At 37.2% G+C, this 18,414-nt stretch overlaps 1 protein-coding gene across 1 annotated transcript in view; it reads right to left on the bottom strand.

The window, feature by feature from the left end:
- rst (roughest) overlaps positions 1-18,414 on the bottom strand; it is a 133,390-nt gene that overhangs the window by 25,612 nt on the left and 89,364 nt on the right. The window contains exons 3-5 of the mRNA XM_067784175.1: positions 13,073-13,936; positions 10,172-10,372; positions 5,145-5,321 (exon numbers count right to left, since the gene is read on the bottom strand). Of these exons, the coding sequence (XP_067640276.1) occupies positions 5,145-5,321; positions 10,172-10,372; positions 13,073-13,816 (1,122 nt within the window). The 5' untranslated portion in view covers positions 13,817-13,936. The remainder of the gene's footprint in view (positions 1-5,144; positions 5,322-10,171; positions 10,373-13,072; positions 13,937-18,414) is intronic.

Raw genomic sequence — 18,414 nt, 5'->3', positions numbered from 1 at the left:
GCTTCTCGTTGTTGCTAGCTTAATTGCAAAGCGTACTAAATTGGTTGCAAACTTTCAAACAGGGTTGAACTTCTAAACACAACTGATGCTTTTACGATTTTACTGCATAGCATAGTATTTATGCTGCTACTTCTGGCTTTCAACACGTAACAATCATACTATGTTGCATAATCGTTGTTGTTTAGAAGAAAAAGCTAGCAAATGTATCCCAGTACGAATGGAAGCTAGCATAATATAACCCGTAGCAACTTTTTGCACGATAAATTTTCAATTTTACAAAACGTTTGCCAGTTTTTTTTTTTCGAAGGTTCTAAACCACTTCCTTAAGGGCGTACACCGCTGCGCACCAAGTGACGATAATTTGGAGTACCAAGGGATATTAAGTCTTCCCCACCTGTTTCTCTAAGTCCATATTTTTACTGAATTGAGACCAGCATAAAAACAAATGACTAAGCACGGCACTGCCACCTGACTTAGACCTCATACCTTTCATGAATGGAGATGATCAATAATCTGATGAAATTTGAAAAATTCATAAAAGCTGAACAGTCAGCTATATGGAATATACATATATGATGGATATGGTCGTTCTGGACAATTTTCGCAGACAACAACGCATACCTTATATGTGAGCATCCTTTAAGAAAATATGTGCAAGGGTGATCTGAATTTCTCGATTCCGACAAATGTTTAATCGGACATCCAAGATATCTCGAAAATTAAGAAACCAGTTTGCGTTCAAATAGAAAGACAGACAGACGGACATGGCTAAATCAACTTAGCTCGTCATCCTGATCATATCGGTATGCTTATTGGTTGGCCATCTCTTTTAACGACCTAAAATTTTCTAGAATCCGACCAAACTTAATATACCATTTCATTTTCATGAAAGGTATAAAAAGCTTGGGATGAATTAGATGTTTAGCTGAAATAGTTCCTCTTATTTCAAAGAATCCCTCGGCGGACCGATTTTATCCGATTTCCCACCGGAACGAAAGCATTACTTAAGAAAAGAGGCGCAGCACACAAAAATTTTGACTAAAAGATTGCGCGATCTTTTATTCCAAATTTGCAAGATTTTTTTTTTGTATAAGTTCTTCGTAAATTGAGCTTGTGTACTTGTGTGTGAAGTGGTTTTAAATTGAATTGTCGTTATGTCACCTGACCTCATGTCATCGCTCTTACATGGCTGGTCTTACATGACTTTAAACTTTAAATGTTTGCACCGTATTCATGCTTGTATGAAGCTCTAGATCTTTGCATTAAACTTCCTTCGATACACGATAATGTCGTCACCGGACTAAGGGCTAACCCATTTTCTTGCGACGATTTCAAGACATCCAGCAGGACAGTTATCAAGACAGAGAAGTGTTATCCCTACTCAGTGTAAAGTAGGTGGGCAAGAGTGCTTCTCTATTTGATTTCTAGGCTTACATGTTGTTTGCTGTTGACGCGTGAGCCAAGATAGATGAAGTCCATCACAGTTTGGCAAGAAGCAGTTTTTATCCTTTTTTAGTGAGACCAAAAAATGCAGAACTGCCGGCAGGTTAGCTAAATCCAAGGATATGAACATTTTCAGCACATATAGCATATGGTTTACTCGCATGACCTTCTACAGCAACAGACTAAAGATACTGCGCAAGAGGGAGTCGCCGCTATCAAGTCTTGTCTAGTTTCGAATTGGCGAGGTGAGAGGTCCCCCAGAGGCTTATGGTCTTAAGGGGTTAATATATGCAGTAAGGCATGTCTGTCGTAAAGCACGATACAAATTCCAAGACCAAAAGATTCAAAGGATCATAAAAATCATTTCAGTGCCAATCGGGACAGTACCGCAGCATATGGATTCAAACATCAAAAAGTTATCGATTTGTTACCAAAAATGTGATATGTTATCGAAAATTTATCGATTTACAATGCCAAAGTTATTTATTTGTCGAAAATTTATCGATATATTTCGGAGAGCTATAGATTTTTCATCGAAAACTTATTGGAAATAATCGATTTGTTATCAAAAAGTTATTGAATTGATATTGAGAGAATATCGACGACACATCGAAATTTAATGGAAAAGTTACCGATTTATCATCAAAAAGTTATCGGATTTATATTAAAAGAAAATCAGCAACTCTTCACTGACTCGTCCTTTTAAAACAAAGCCGACGTTTCTACAATAAAAAGCAGAGAGTAAACGGATAACTTGACGTTAATGATTCGCTATTATTCGGTATCAGTTTATACATAAAATAAATGGAAGGCGCGATAACCTCCGAAGAGATTTTAGGCCGAGCTTCTCTTCCAATTTGCGTCGTGCTCATTTTTAATTTTTCATACAAATTGGCGGGACGGGACCTACTTGTTGCATGCCGACTCCGAACGGCATCTGCAAGGCAGACGAGTTTTCACTGAAAAGCTTTCCATGGCAGAAATACACTCAGAGTGATTGCCAAACACTGTCGAGGGGCGACCCCGCTTAAAAAAATGCTCTTCTAATTGAAAAACTTGTTTCTAAAATTTTGATGTTCCTTTGCCCGGGGTGTGAACCGAAGATAGTCGGTGTGGTAGGCGGAGGACGCTACCATCACACCACGGCGGCCGCCAACCTACAAGAAATCGACGGAGTACCTCTCAGAAAGCCCGGAATGATTTCTTTTTGGTATATCACATCAGTTGTATAATTTCAATCCCTGAGCCAAGCTCTCGCTAACTTTGACACATTAGTTATCTTGGCGTAAGCCTGCTTGTTTACACCTCTAACTTTCTATTTCCACTATGCATATCAAATTTATTACTTCAGCTGTTATTCGGTTCTATCAAAGAAAACTAGCGCCGTCTATATGACGTAGGGCCATAAACGCTGGCCACATCAGAAGAGGCGAATTTTGGATTGTTGGAAAGAAAGTTAATGAAATGTATAGACTTAATTTAACGTATAGCGTGCTATCACTACTGGGTATAAAAATTAAGGGATGCAGTAGTTGCTCTAGATCTGTTTGACTTATTCTACGTAATCATCATCAAGTAAACAAAAAGTAGTCAAATCAACAAGTCTAGTTGGTTTTTTGTTGCAGCAATTCATTTGATTGGCGCATTGAATTATATTAGCTAAAACAGCAGCAACAACAAACATAAAATTTGCCTGTCACACACGGCCTTAGTTAACGGATCGCGAAACCGCAAACTGCCACTCCGCATTAACCTCAACCCAATTTCAAATCGCTTCCATAAACTCAACTAACTTTACTACATTGCCTTATTGCCGCAAACACACTGCTGATATATAAACTAGAATTAAACATTAGCAAACTATGCATATACTTAAATAAAAGAATAGCTATCTTTTAACTTTAAACGAGCAATTCTTGTTTGTTTGCATAGCCGAACGATCTCGGGAACGGCTAAACCGATTTAAATGAAATTTGGCACTGAGATAATGTTTCACCTTCTAAGACTTTCTACCTAGGTGCTGCCACTAAGAATGTTTCACAGGGTTGCCACCTATTCGAAATTAAAAAAAAATTGCATAAGATATGCCGATATGGGTATCAAACGAAAGGTAATTCACTCCGCATTACAATAGGGACATTTTTGAGTAGGGTTCCATTTAGGGTTGCCACCTATTGGAAATTAAAAAAAAATTGCATCAGATATGCCGATATGGGTACCAAACGAAAGGTATTTCACTCCGCATTACAATAGGGACATTTTTGAGTAGGGTTGCCAGTTAAGGTTGCCACCTATAAGAAATTTAAAAAAAATGCATGAGATATGCCGATATTGGTATCAAACGAAAGGTATTTCACACGCATTACAATAGCGACATTTTTGAGTAGGGATACCAATTAGGGTTGCCACCTATTCGAAATTTAAAAAATTGCATGAGATATGCCGATATGGGTATCAAACGAAAGGTATTTCACTCCTCATTACAATAAGGTAAATTTTGAGTAAGGTTGCCATTTAGGGTTGCCACCTATTCGAAATTTAAAAAAAATTGCATGAGATATGCCGATATGGGTATCAAACGAAAGGTATTTGAATCCGCATTACAATAGGGTCATTTTTGAGCAAGGTTGCCATTTAGGGTTGCCACCTAATCGAAAATTTAAAAAAAAATGCATGAGATATGCCGATATGGGTATCAAACGAAAGGTATTTGAATCCGCATTACAATAGGGACATTTTTGAGTAGGGTTACCATTTAGGGTTGGGGTAGTTAGACGAAATAGTACTCTACTTACTCATATTCTATTAAAGATTTAAAGGAGAACATTAAAGTTAAAAAGCTTCGTAAAAAATTCTTACACATTATTCGACTTAATTTTCTAAATTTCATACACGCTAATAAAATTGAAATGCAATATCAAAGCACCGTGGCAAATTCTTGCAAAATATACTCAAATTCATATTTTTGGCAAATATGAAATGAATAATTGCAATTTCTTACAGATTAGTATTAGAAAGATGTCTCACCGTAGCAAAAAGGTATCTCACAAAGGTAATTTTCTACCGTTGAACACTAGAGGCATATGTTCAATTTGAAAATGACATCTAACCATTTAACTACTTATCAACAGATGGCGCTTAGGGAAGTAAGTTGACATTTAATTAAACTAACTGACAGTTGTCATTCGTGAAATTTACAAGTTTTTGAATGTAATAAAATTGTAAGACTTTCATAGTGTATAACTAAAAAATGTTTGAAATTAATAATTCGGCGCATGAAGATAGTCGACCTAAATAACTTTGTTCTCGACTTCACTAATTGTCATAACAATCCCTCATACTAAAGGCTGGAATTACCCATTTCAAATTTTTCATTCCAGTTCATTTTGCGGTTAGTGTTTGATATGTTTTTGAAATCTATTTTTAAGGAAATCAAATATTGGTAAGTAAAAATATATAATATATGTGCATATAAAAAAAAGTAGAGTTTGATTAATAATGACTTGTAGAACAATGTAAGTTATGCGGCATACTCGAAGATTGCCGCGCAAAGCTCGGTCGCCCAGGTACTGATTATATAAATAAATATACGGATCCCTCTATATCTCAATTGCTCCTCATTCAAATCTGATTAACTTCATTAAACTTGATATGCACTCATTTTATAAACTTAAAGTTTTCATGTAAGTATGCATACTCACCATTTCAGTTTTTTGTCCACCAACAATTGGTTCGTCGTTGATAAACCAGCGATAGCGCAAATCACTAGGATTGGCATCCGCTTTGCATTCTAATCGCACCTGTGCGAATTCTGGTATACGTCCATCCTCTAACGCACCGCCAATAATGCTTACTTTAACTTTTGGTGCATATTTTACCTGGAATAAAAAAATTTTGGAGAGACAAAGGTATACAATAAATGATTTTACTAAATTATTATGAATTCAAATATGTTAAGGTTTTATTATAAATGCTAATGCTTTTTAATGAGAAAATGTAGATGTTGGTATTTAAAAACATTGCGTTAATAATTATAGTGCAAAATATATAATTACAGAAAGATATTATTAGTATTTTTTTCTCATGCATGATTTTCATCTTTACATACAAACACCATCATCATCATTAATTGGCGCGTTACAGCCTAAGCGATTTTGGCCGTTTCGTAACAAGTTAGGCCAGCTATCCCTGCTTCGCGATAACTGCCGCCGATTGAGAGCGCCAAGGGAGGTTAAGTCTTCCACCATCTGCCTCCCCGGGTAGGTCGCCCGCTAGCCGGCGATGTCTTTGGGATTTTATTCGCTGCACTATCGTCGCTGCATTAAACTCATACAGCTCAGCATTGTACCCACCTCTCGAACACTCCAAGAGCCACCTCATCTTCTCTCGACACCGTCCATGCTTCCGAGCCATACATCAGGACAGGTGTGATGAGCGACTTGTAGGGCGTGCTATTTATTCGTCGAGAGAGGACTTTACCTATCAATTGCCTACTCAGTCCAAAACAGTACTTGTTGGCAAGAGTTATTCTCCTTTTAGCTTCTAAGCTGACATTGTTTTTTCTGTTAATGCTGGCTCCCAAATAGACGAAATCCTTCACAGTCTCGAATTTATATCCGTCAGCAGTGACGTGGCCGCCAAGGTGCGAATGCGCCTAATCTTTCTTGGGTGACAACAAATACTTCGGCTTTTCCCCATTTACCGCAAGACTCACTTTTCGGTAATAGTCTAGTTGAGGGGTCGACTGCTAATACGCTACCAAAAATATCGAGTGAGGTGTCAAAAGACGCGTATTAATCTCGAGAACAATAATCCGAAGGCGGAAAAGAAATATGTTATCTCTGTCCGGAGATATTTGTAGTTGAAGTTGGCGATTTCCATGAAAGGTGCTCTGCGCAAAAATACTATGGATCCGACCCCCGGTTTTGGAGGTACCCGCGGGTCTTTTTTCGGTTTTTCGTTAATATATTTTCAACGCGTTAAAATTTTTATTTTCCGCCTTCGGATTATTAATACTGATGTCAAGACGCGTCGTTTGACACCTCTCTCAATATTTTTGGTAGCGTATTAGCATTCGACCCCTCAACTAGACTATTACCCACTCTTCTTACTTTTTTATCTAGTTCCGAGAAGGCAGAAATCACAGCGCATTTGTTCAGGCTAATACTATCCTTATCAACAGCATACACAAGAAATTGTACGCTGTTATGAAACATTGTACAATCACGTTTTAGCTCTGCTGCTAGAATCATCTTCTCCAACATTATGTTAAAGAAATCGCACGAAAAGGAGTCGACTTGTCTGAAGCCGCTGCGCGTAGCACACTCTTACAGTCATAAGCGACCTTAAATGAGGCAAATGGTGATTTAGAGCTTTGAAAGCTGTTTGGATGTCAAAGTAAACACACACTTCGCACCTCTAGGCCCTTTCGATTCCTTCTAGCTCTGTTTGCAAAAAGCTGTCATCGTTTGTAAGACGTATGGATACTGAGCCATTGAGCTGATCATAAAGTACACCTACACCGACGCCGTAGTCCATTTTGAACCAATTAGTGTTTAGTGAAGTGACTCTCTCCTTGTAAACTATGTCGTCCGAACAACCGGTTTCGAGTGAAGATTTGAGCGGTACTCCAGAGTTGTTTACACTAAAACTATGCTGATTCCATGCGTACATCCTTTCCGCAACGTTATTAATATTTCCACGATTGAAAGAAAACTAAAAAACTACTTCTTATATTTGGAATATTAATTAAACTTATAAACACATTGCACTCGATTCCGATCCGGTTTCGGGCTTACGTCCAGTGCCGCGTTTGGTTATGGTTCCGCGTTCGTTTCCGGGTTTCGGTCAGGTGTTATATTCCGAATTCGGTTCTGGGTTTGTTTTCGATTCATGTTTCGGTTTCGGATATGCTCCCAGTCCGGTTTCGATGCCTGTCCAGTTCACGGTTTGGTTCCGCATTCAATTCCTTTCCTTTCATCACCTTGCCTTTCATTTTTTTTTTCTTTCCTTTATTCCTTGCTCTACTCTCATCATTGTCACCTCATTGGAATCATCTTAAATGTGGAGCTATAACTTTTGAACGCAATGTATCCATACAGGCTCGTCGAGAGGGGGGGGAGGGGGCGGTGATGGGGGTATTCCCCCGGGGTTTCTCAGAGGGCCCGCGATTTAGAGGTACTAACACATTTTTTTTTTAATTCACGAGAGTCTTTAGTTGTTCCATATGCAAATTTTAAGCCGAATTTAAAAAGCAACGTATATTGATAATAATTTTTTGCCTGAGCCTGAGGTGACAATAAAAACATAAAACAAAAATGTATGTTTACATGAGGTCATCACAATTGTCCTGTTATTTTTCCATGTGAGTGTCATGACGAGGCATTTCCTACCTCGTTGTTAAACAGAATCTTGCCAAATGGAGAGAAAGTGGAGCCTGACTGATTGGTGTGGAGTGCCAGTAGCAATGCTTTTTATTACCTTCCATGTCGTCTGTTAAGCACCAATACTTTACTAAATCGACCTAAAATTTGTTGTGCGGATATTCGAAATTCCAGGTGTGGAAGGAGCTACACGATAAACTGCCATCACACGAAAATACTCAAGATCACATTAAATGTTATACTCAATGGCGATCTTTACAAAATCTAATTCAAAAGGAGGATACAATTGATACGCTAATCTATGAACAGCTAATCACTGAAACCCAAAAGTGGAAAGAAATTTTATATAGAATTTTGGACACTATTTTATTTTTGGGTGAAAGAGGCCTAGCTTTCAAAGGCGAAAGTATATATCTTGGTGAACGAAACGATAGACATTTTTTGGGCATCTAAGATCCCATAAGCCATTATGATCCGATACTTAGAGATCATTTGGAGAAAGTAAGGATTTCACAACGGCAGCACAAACGTTTACAAGTTCACTATCTTTCCCTAGACATTCAGAACGAGTTCATAGGAATTTTTGCAAAGCACGTGAGAGAAACTATATCTTGGCAAGAAAGCCAAGTATTCTGTTATTATCGTTGATGCTATGCCTCATGCTAGTCACATTGACTATGTTCATTTTGCGGTAACTCCATTTCCATTCGAAAGCAACAAATTTTACAATTCAAGAACGGTTTTTGGCTTTCGTGATTTGTATCCAAAAAACTGGTCAGAAAATCGCTGATCTAATTTGCCATACTCTAGGTAAACATGAAATCCCATTAAAAGATTGTTGTGCACAAGGGTACGATAACGGCGCCAATATGAAAGGAGCTTACAACGAAGCACCACGTCTCATTCTCGACAAAAACTCGAATGCTGATTACTCGCCTTGTGCAATCCAAAGTCTCAATTTATGTGGTGTTGAAGCTGCAATTACTTTCTACGGAGTTGTACAAAGTTGTTTTACTATTCTCAGCAGCTCTCCACAACGATGGGACATCCTCAAAAAAATATACCGAACTCTCTTCATAGTCTTTCATACAAAAGCCAAATTTGACTGCGCAAGCATACGAAAATGTTACCGTCATTATCAAGTACATCAACAAGTTCGAATGTAGCTTGTTGTCCTAAATTTGGTTCAAAATACTGACTACCATTAATGAAAAAAACTTGGTCCTCCAAGCTAGAGATGCCACCATAGATGTTGAGGTCCGACATAGATGCCTTATTAGCTGATTTGAAGTTGATCAGGAACCAATGGGAAACAATTTTAAACGAAAGCAAAACAGCTGCTATTCAATTGAACATCTCGCCAAAGTTTCCGGACATTCGAAAGATAAACCCCAAAAGACATTCTGAAGATAATTTAAATGAGATGATTACGGATGATTCAGAGTCTGATTTTAAAAACAATATATTCCTGGTGATCGTTGATTCTGAATTGCAGTTATGAAAAATTTGAGTCGGACATTTCTGAAAGCTTATAATGCGAAATAATTCACTTGAAACATATTTACGAAGCAAGTTTTGATAAAGGTCTGTCACCATTGGAATTGCTAAATGCCATCTACATATGTTAAACATCTGTATACGACTTTTCCCAACATTTGTGTTGCTCTACGTATCTTTTGCACTATACCTGTCACTGTAGCTAGTGCAGAACGTTTCTTCGGCGTCCTTTCAAGAATCAAAAACTTTCATATATAGTGTTCATCTCAAGAGCGAGTTTCAGGACTTCCCACGCTTTGTGTTGAATCCGTTTTGGCAAGACAGTTAAATTCTGATATTATTATAAAAAAATTTGCAGCGAAAAAAGCAAGAAAAGTCACTCTTTGATATCCAAACCTTCTAGATTAAATAATTAAAATTTATATAAATTAAATTAAATTAGAAATGTATTAAAATGTTACCAGATAACTAGAAAAGATTATTTGAAACAATATGTGGCTGTTAAAAGGGAATTTTATTTCTACGTTACAATAAAATAGTATAAATAGTAAATATTCTGTGTTAATTTTATTGTCAGCTCTTAGTCAAAAATCATTTAGTTGATGTGGCAAACAATTTTTTTGATGTCATCCATCAATAATGATTCATGAATGAGACATCATTAATTCAAGTTAATCAAATGTATTAGGGGATTTTTTTATGGGGAGCCCGTAACTTCTTTAGTCCCGGGCCCGGATTTTCTCTCTACGGCCCTGTATCCATATACTTAGTCTACGGTATATAGTATGTTCATATGTAAATATAAATAAATACAAAACGATTCCTCACTATATCATCATCATACTTACCTCAACGCGTATTCGGGCCGACCGATATGTACGATCTGCAGTATTTTGTGCTTGACAAGTGAATGTCGTATTGTGATGCTCTTTTTTCGGTGTCAACCGCAGTGTTGATTGGGCGGTGAAGCGACGTTCATCCGGCATTTGCAATGTTGTATAGTCGATGTCATTGGTTATAACATTGCCAAGTCCATCAATCCATGTTATCTGTGAATAATAATACAAAAAAAAAAAACCCAAATCAACAAAATTTTAGTAAGAGAGTGGTGGATGTGGTCATAAATAAGCGAAAGTGGAGTGTGCAAAAACAACAATAACGAGGAAAGAAGCACTAAAGGCTGATTTACATAGAACTTTCCTCACTTCACCTGATATTGTTGTGGTATCTAAGAATCTATTTATATAGAACTTTTTGACTCAACTTTTCTTGCTTCGCTTATACAAACTCGGTGCAGAAAGACCACAACTAAACTCGTCTGTCAAAGTCAACGTCTGATATAAAACCTGTACGAAAATAAGTAATCAATCGTAATAAAATGGAACACAAACGGTCCTGCCATCAGGTAAAATTTTGCCTCGCTTATCGCACAAATTTTGTAGAGCCTACATAATACACTTCACATACACTTTCAAAGCAAACACTGACACAAAGTGAGAAAAATAACTAGTAGCCAGCATAAAGTTCTCACTGCTCTATCAAAACTGTGGGGCAAAGCCAGCAAACAGCATAATTAACCATACACTCAACGTAGACAACAACACAAAGTCAACACTGAATTCTCAAAGCAAACTCCAAGGCAAAGCGACGAAAACAACCTGATGCATATGTTCTGTAGAGCCTCTAGCCTGAAAAATTCTATACTGAACTGTCAAAGCAAACTCCAAGAAGAAGCGAGGAAAGCAAGTTATGTATGCAGGCTCTAGAATATGTAAACATCTATGAAGGAAAAATTGTAAAAGTGTGATGAGGTGTGGTAAGGTTTGTGGTTTGATGACAGCTGATTGTAAAAGTTGAAGGTGGAAAAATGAATGGTTTTACGAAAAAAAAGCGTAACAAATTAAAACATGAATTGCGGAAATATGGTGCTCGCGAAAATAGCTGGCTACAGTTAACAAATTCACAGGTGTGAGGCACTGTTATTCACTTTCATTTGCATATGTATGTGATATGAGCCAGTGGGGGAGTAATGCATTCTCTCTAGACAATTGTTGAAAGGGTTCGAGTTTGAAATTTGGTATGCTTGCTCAAGTTTGGTTTTTATGAAAGCTTTTGTTTATCCCTTTTGCACATTTTTCGAGTTCATAATAAAAATTATTCTGGAGAAGCTTTACCACCAAAGGAAAGCGATTACTTTAATTTTTTTGTTGTATTCTTTGCAAGATGTGTGAGTGCTAGTGCTCTAAATGGGTGCATATTTCATATGGATGACTCTCCTTTCAAAAAATAGTACTTGAAATAAGAGTTTATTTTTGGAGGTTGTAAAAAGGAGCTCTTTGAATTGTGATTTAAAGGGGGATTATTGAATATTTGGAATGAAAGATTGAAGGCAAAATGACGCGTCGAATCAATGTTGTTACAACAGCCGAAAAGTTTGTCTAAAGTAAACATTCATTTTGTGAATATTTCTGTAGCACCCACAAAACAAAAAATAAAATAAGAGAGCAGTATCAGACGAATTGTGGAGAAAGCGTGACCGTAGTTCGTTGGTGCGCACTGACTTAAGTATTATTGCGCATGTAGTTTTTTTTTTTTTTTGTATACGCACAATAGCATAGGTTCTAGGAGGCTTATTGTATTTGCCAAGACAACGGAGTTATTTTATAATATAGGTGCAGATTTTTGGCAGGGTTTTCCAGTTTAGTCGTTAAATAAACTTCTGTTAACACTACGGACTCATTCAGTCTATCTATGTATGTATGTGAGGTAGACTGCGTCGATTTATTAACCGATATCGCGCCATCGATTTTTCGAAAGGATTTGGGCTCAGGAAAAAAAGTTCCACTACGCATACCCAAAAAAATAATTTTCGAGCCTGCGAAATTGAATTTTTTTGACTTTTTTTCGACTTTGATTTTTAAGGTTTTTTTCATGATGTACTAAAAAAATTTTCATTTGATTGTAAAATTTTCATGTATACCCTGTCCGACCCAAAAATATATAAGTATACATATGAAAATTTTTTTAGTAGCTTATGAAAAAACTTTAAAAATTAAAGTCAAAAAAATGAAATTTCGCAGGCTTGAAAATTATTTTTTTGGGTATGCGTAGTGGAACTTGTTTTCCTGAGCCCAAATCCTATCAAAAAATCAATGGCGCGATATCGGTTAACTTTGGTCCATACAAAGCGACCCGCCCTAATTTGAGGTCCTCATGGGCCGGCCAGTTCAACCTAACCTTACCTACACGCAATAGTGCGGTGATCATTATCGCATGGCTATTTGTTTGCTGCGGATCTGTGTTATGCTTTTTCGCTATAATAGCTGTGCATTTTTTACATTTATATACATATGCACTTAAATTTTATATGGACTGCTAAGTGTATAACTTTATTCATCCTTATGAAATTGTTGCGCATAAAATTAGTACTGCCAAATTTCAGTATGATTATACTCAGATGTCTCTCCACTACATCTCTACACAATTCTCTACTTCTATGACCGAAAATTCTCTGTGTCCACTATTCATCACAACCGATTCAGCTATAAGTTATATATATACTATTACCAAAAGAGGTGCTTGTCTCCCCTATTCATTACAACCCGCTCCGCGAATCCTTTTTAAGAATATCTTGGCACTATTGCAAACCTTGAACTTTCAACACTAATCAAGTTTAAAATAAATTTATACACACTGCACACTTATTAGGACACTTAATAATTTCAATTTCATTCAAAGGTTCAACTCACCTCCGCTGCAGGCTTGCCGCCCACTGAAACACACTCAATATCCGCCTTCCTATCCTCTGTCGTGTATATCACTTCTCCTTGCGTTATCTTTGGCGCTTCAGGTGGTACTAAAACAGTCAATGTCGCAAAAGAAGAACGAATAGCCGGTTGACCTTCCGGTCCCGGACTAACTTGACATTGATAGCGTGCATCATCATCCAACATTATAGGATAAATGTCTAATGAGTAATCGCCTTCTTCATCGCTGCCAATCATTGAATAACGTTCAAAGCCACCCAAATCACGTGATGTGCCCAAACCAAAATCATCTTTGGTCCATTGTAGTACACCCTGTTTGTTGATGACACGACACGGTAACGTTACACGCGCCCCAACCACAGCTGATTGGTCTTGTGGCTCCATAGCGAAACGTTGATTTTGATAAGCACCATAATAGGAAGATGAAGAAGAGATTGATGGCACAGAAGCAGAATATGCGACAACTTCATCGTGTGACGACGCTAAGTCGCCGTTTCTTGACAGGTGTTTAGCTTGCGTAATGCTGATCGTAGAAGACGTGAAGATTGTAATGAAGGCTATGATTTTGAATGACAGCAGCAATTTCCCTAAACTGCATAGGTGGTTGGTTGTTTGTGACATCGCTATTGTCGTTGTCGTCGTCGTCGCCGTCGTCATCCCCCGCGTAGCTGTTGTGACAGCTGAGTGTTGTGCTGGGGTGGTTGAAATATATAGATATGAGTGCATGACTGATGTGTGTTTATGGCAGTAGCTACCGTTGTCGTTTCCAAAACGTCGTGTCGTGGCGTGGCACAGAAATGTTAATGAATAATACGCACGGATATCGTATCGATTCGTTATTTTTGTCTGAAAAGAAAATATTGAAAAGATAATGAAAATTAATTACGTAATCATTATCGTATATTGAATTTTTTAATAAAAAATTTAGAAGGACAATTTGTGCTTATCAAAAAATTTTATATCGAAGGAGAGGCTAAAAATAATAGAACAAAGAAAACTTTTTTGCATACGATTTTGTCTATGACTATTATAGAAATCTTCACATTCGCTTATATGAAAACAAATTGGGACATTCAGTTCGCTTCCCAATCCTTTGGTACTCGCTTCGCTCAGTTAATTTCTACAACGACATTCTATGATCCTACCTGAAACTTGACCGTGCATTGTAGGCTTTCTCAATGGCAACGGAAATCTCCTCGTGACATACGTCCATTGCTGTGGAAATAAATTGTGAAAATAGGTGGGCGGCTACTGCCGACCTTTTAAGCTTGATCAAGTTATTCTGTACTGAAATAGGAGGCTGATCCTAAATCCAGCTTACAACACGCCTAAAAGTTAGTTGGCTACTTCATAAGAGATGACCGAAATCATCTGCATTGTAGATAGCGAAGGAATATAGGAAGATGAAAACATAAATGTTCGATTGCATTTTGTTTCCATTTCCCATCCTATATTTTCTTATTCAACCAAAAAGGGCTTAAGCCAGTAACTACATGTAGCTAAGCAGGAACTTTCCTCTTAAACGTGTTCAATTCAGTCTGTGGAGTTTCTTGCAAGGTCGTTAACAATGCAGAGCCTTGATCGCTATTTCAGTGTAGAGATTTTATATAGAAGCCAAAGAAAAATTAGGTGACTTAAACGACAACCACCGGCAAAAGTTGCATACTTTCTCGAAGCATTTTCACGGTGAGGCGCAAATGTCTCACGGGTCGTTCCGTTTCCGGCTGTATTATAACAAAGCAGAAAACACCATAAGCAACTGTTCGATTTAGGTGCGCTCCTCAGGCAAATAAGGAACCACTTCCCTAATAACTATGATGAGATCTGACAATAAATATCTCAGTCATATGATCTACATAGATTCTAGAAATACATGTGGTAGCCATTACCGTAATCACAAACTTTTTATCCCAGTCATTACTGTTAAATTTCCAACCATTGCGCACGTCACTCCCGGGGACTCGACTTCTATGTCATAAAATGTGAAGGATTTAGAAGATAGTTTTTGAAAAATCTAGTCTTTTGAATGCGGCGATATATTCGTACCACGACAACGCATAACAACCCCAGTGGCTCTCACGAGTAGATACAACTGTTTAGTCTTAAGCCTTGAAGAAAAAAATATTTATAGAGGATTTCTTATTCGTCTTTTTTTTTTTTAATTTTTATGAAAAACTTGTATTCGGGATGACATTACTCAACCTGCTGATAGTGTTGTCTTTTTCGAGTTATATCCATCATGCCGTAATTTCGTGGAAATGATGAGTTTTACTATCACGGCCACGGTATACCGTCACTTTTAAATTTTTGGTCCTCCTCAAGGCTCAGTGTAGGATGTTGCTCAGAGATCTAATTGGTTCCCGTAATGTAAACCGATAATACAGAGCTGGGCCCACCCTCACTTGTTGGATCTCCAACAATAATCGGCTGTGTAGAGTTCGCTTTATATCGCCAAAAGAAAGGTTAAAGACTAAGATTAGAGCCACCACTTTTACAATATTTGTAGTAATTGGTTGAAGAGCTCTTTCCGGGGCTTTCCGGGAACTAGGAGAGGTATCTAAAACAACAACAGAGGTAACTTTCATATCAGAATCGATAAGTTGGCTATAGTAAATCGATTTCATTAAAAAAAACAATAAATTTTCGGTAATAAATCGAAGATTCGCCGGCAACAAATTGGTAAGAAATTGATAACTTTTTAATAAAATGTTCATAGCTTTTCGAAAACAATACGATAACTTTCCAAAAGAGAACTAATCGTTAACATGCCGGTAACGACTTGGCAGCTTTCATTTAACAAATCGATAACTTTTATATAGAAAATCGAAAAATTTTCGATAGTATAACGATACATTTTACATAAATAATCGAAAAATGTTCAATAATAAATGCATAAATTTTCAGGAACAAATTGATAGCTCATCGAAAACTTTTGTTATCGATAGCAAGTTCATAGAATTCGATAAAAAACTGATAACTCAGTCTACCTTTCATATTTTTGTAATCAGTTGACATTCAATAAACAATTTCATTTTTGCAATCTACCAACTTTTGCATCAATATCTTAGTTGATTTTGAATTTAGATTAGTTAGCGCCTAAAAATATTTTTGCGAATATATAATTTAAACATTGAAATGGTAATACCACATACCGCTATTCGCGCTGTCTCCTACTCAATCTTGCTTCTAGGTAGTATTCGGAATAAACGTGATAGCAACCTCAAGAGCTGCTCAGAAAGGAACATTAAAGTTTATATTTTTTTTAAACTATTTTTCGAAAACATACTTTTAGGCTCTCTGACTGCAAGCATAGCTGGATTTGAAAACAAAAATTTGTTTGCACACCAAATTGAATCGAAGCCAAAAAACTTCAGAAAATCTACGTTTTTGTGAAATACATCCGATGATACCTCTAACACAAGCTATATCCGAAAATAAAACCGCACTAACAATATCTTAATGGAAGATTATCGAATTTCCGAAACTTTTTTCTTTTTTTTTTTTTAACACTCAACTATACACACATTAACTGATCACATTAACTTAAATTTAATAAACCGCAAAAACATGCACAGACCGTGTACTGGAATTACGGCAAGTTGTATGTGTGACAGCTGAGAGCTATGTACAAAAACGCCTGAAAGCGGACATTGCAAAATGCTATTTCCTCTTTATAAAATTTAACAAATTTGTATACAAATTTTGTTGGAGGTTATTCAAAAGCAAAATAACCATAAATTGTGCTAAACATCAAATGTTAAAATTTGTCCTTCTGAACTTTTGCTACCAACGAAAGCTCAAGGGTGGCGCAGTCAAAAGCAGACCCATCATGCGCTACTACAACTGTGTGCAAAGGGAACGTCAATATTTTGTGCATATATATGTATTTCATTGTAATCCTTAAAGCTGTATACCCTAGAGCCTGTCTGTATTTGTTGGGTATTTGAGGCGCCACTTTGCGTTTTGTGTTGTTCGATGAAAACTCGCTTTGGAACCTCTGTCGGTCAGCACCACGCCCCAATGCGACAAATATGAATATTTAAATTTGTATGCTCTTACACATAATGCGATGCACACAAATTTTGTACACAGTCTAGTCGCTGTAAGGTAAAAGTGATGCAGAATTGGGCGAAATCGGTTGTGATTACAAAAACTGATTATGATTGCAATAATTTTGGTTTATACGAAGTAAAAACTTGGTTTTAAACGTTACTCCAAACATTCGATTATTAAGATTATGGTTAAAAGATGCACTCACATTGACCTACCATCAAAACTTCCATCAGACAGATTTTCTTTTATTGTTGTATTAACGATAGAAACACACGCGGGAGGTTTTGGGGAGTGTTGTTCAATGTTGATGGATATAGATCCGGCACGTCCATCTTGGGAACGTTTAATGTTAGGACGTTAAACCTTCATGGCCATCCCGCGTCCCACTCCATAGTTACATGAGGAACTTGTGGTCGCCAGAACCTCGCTGCTAAATATGTGTTTGATACATTCATATTTGTAACAGGATTCTCCTCGCGTAAGTGAGGTTAATAATAAAGCTTTGTTTTGCGCTGATCAACTCCTCCTCCCAGACAGGAGAGACCATTAACTAACTACCACACATTTGGGATTCATTTAATAATCAACTTTCCATATTCGTTGAAAGTTCAATTGATTACATGCCGCGCTTATTGCTCAGCACTGACGTGAAATATGCATTTAAGTATATGGCTGCATTGTTATTGCATATTTATAATACCTTTGTTTATTTTTACATCTATATACATATATGCTTAAACTTTATATGGACTGATTCTACCCTTCTGAAATTGTTGCGCATAAAATTAGTACTCCTAAATTTCTATACGCATTATACTCAGATCCAACTACGTGTCTATGCATCACCTCTACAAATGGTGTGTTTCCACTATTCATCGCAACCGATTCAGCTATATGTTATACACTATGGCCACCAGAGGTTTGTGTCTGCGCTTTTCAGTACAACATGTTATGTAGCTAGTTGTCGCCAGATGGCTCTCCTAAGCATTATCTAAGCGTTTTTTTTACGCGCAAACGTGAACGTGAAAAAAAACAACAAGGCTAATATGACTTTAACGGGCCGATTCTGAGCGTTACCGGTAAAATAGTACCCAGAACATTATGTAACCGAAAATCGTTACCAGTTCTTTTATTCGCGATTCTGGCAAAAGTGGTAACGCTGTCATCACCGAAAAACTCACCAATGTCTGTGGTGAAATTTAAAAGTTGGTTTTCTTCGCTTTACCCATGGCGGAACGATACAAAGTGGCAGCATGCGACAGCTGAATATA

The sequence above is a fragment of the Eurosta solidaginis genome, chromosome 4 (assembly GCF_040869045.1).
Source record: "Eurosta solidaginis isolate ZX-2024a chromosome 4, ASM4086904v1, whole genome shotgun sequence".
Lineage (NCBI taxonomy): Eukaryota > Metazoa > Arthropoda > Insecta > Diptera > Tephritidae > Eurosta > Eurosta solidaginis.
The sequence above is the reverse complement of the archived record's forward strand: the minus strand, read 5'-3'. Positions and strand labels throughout refer to the sequence as shown.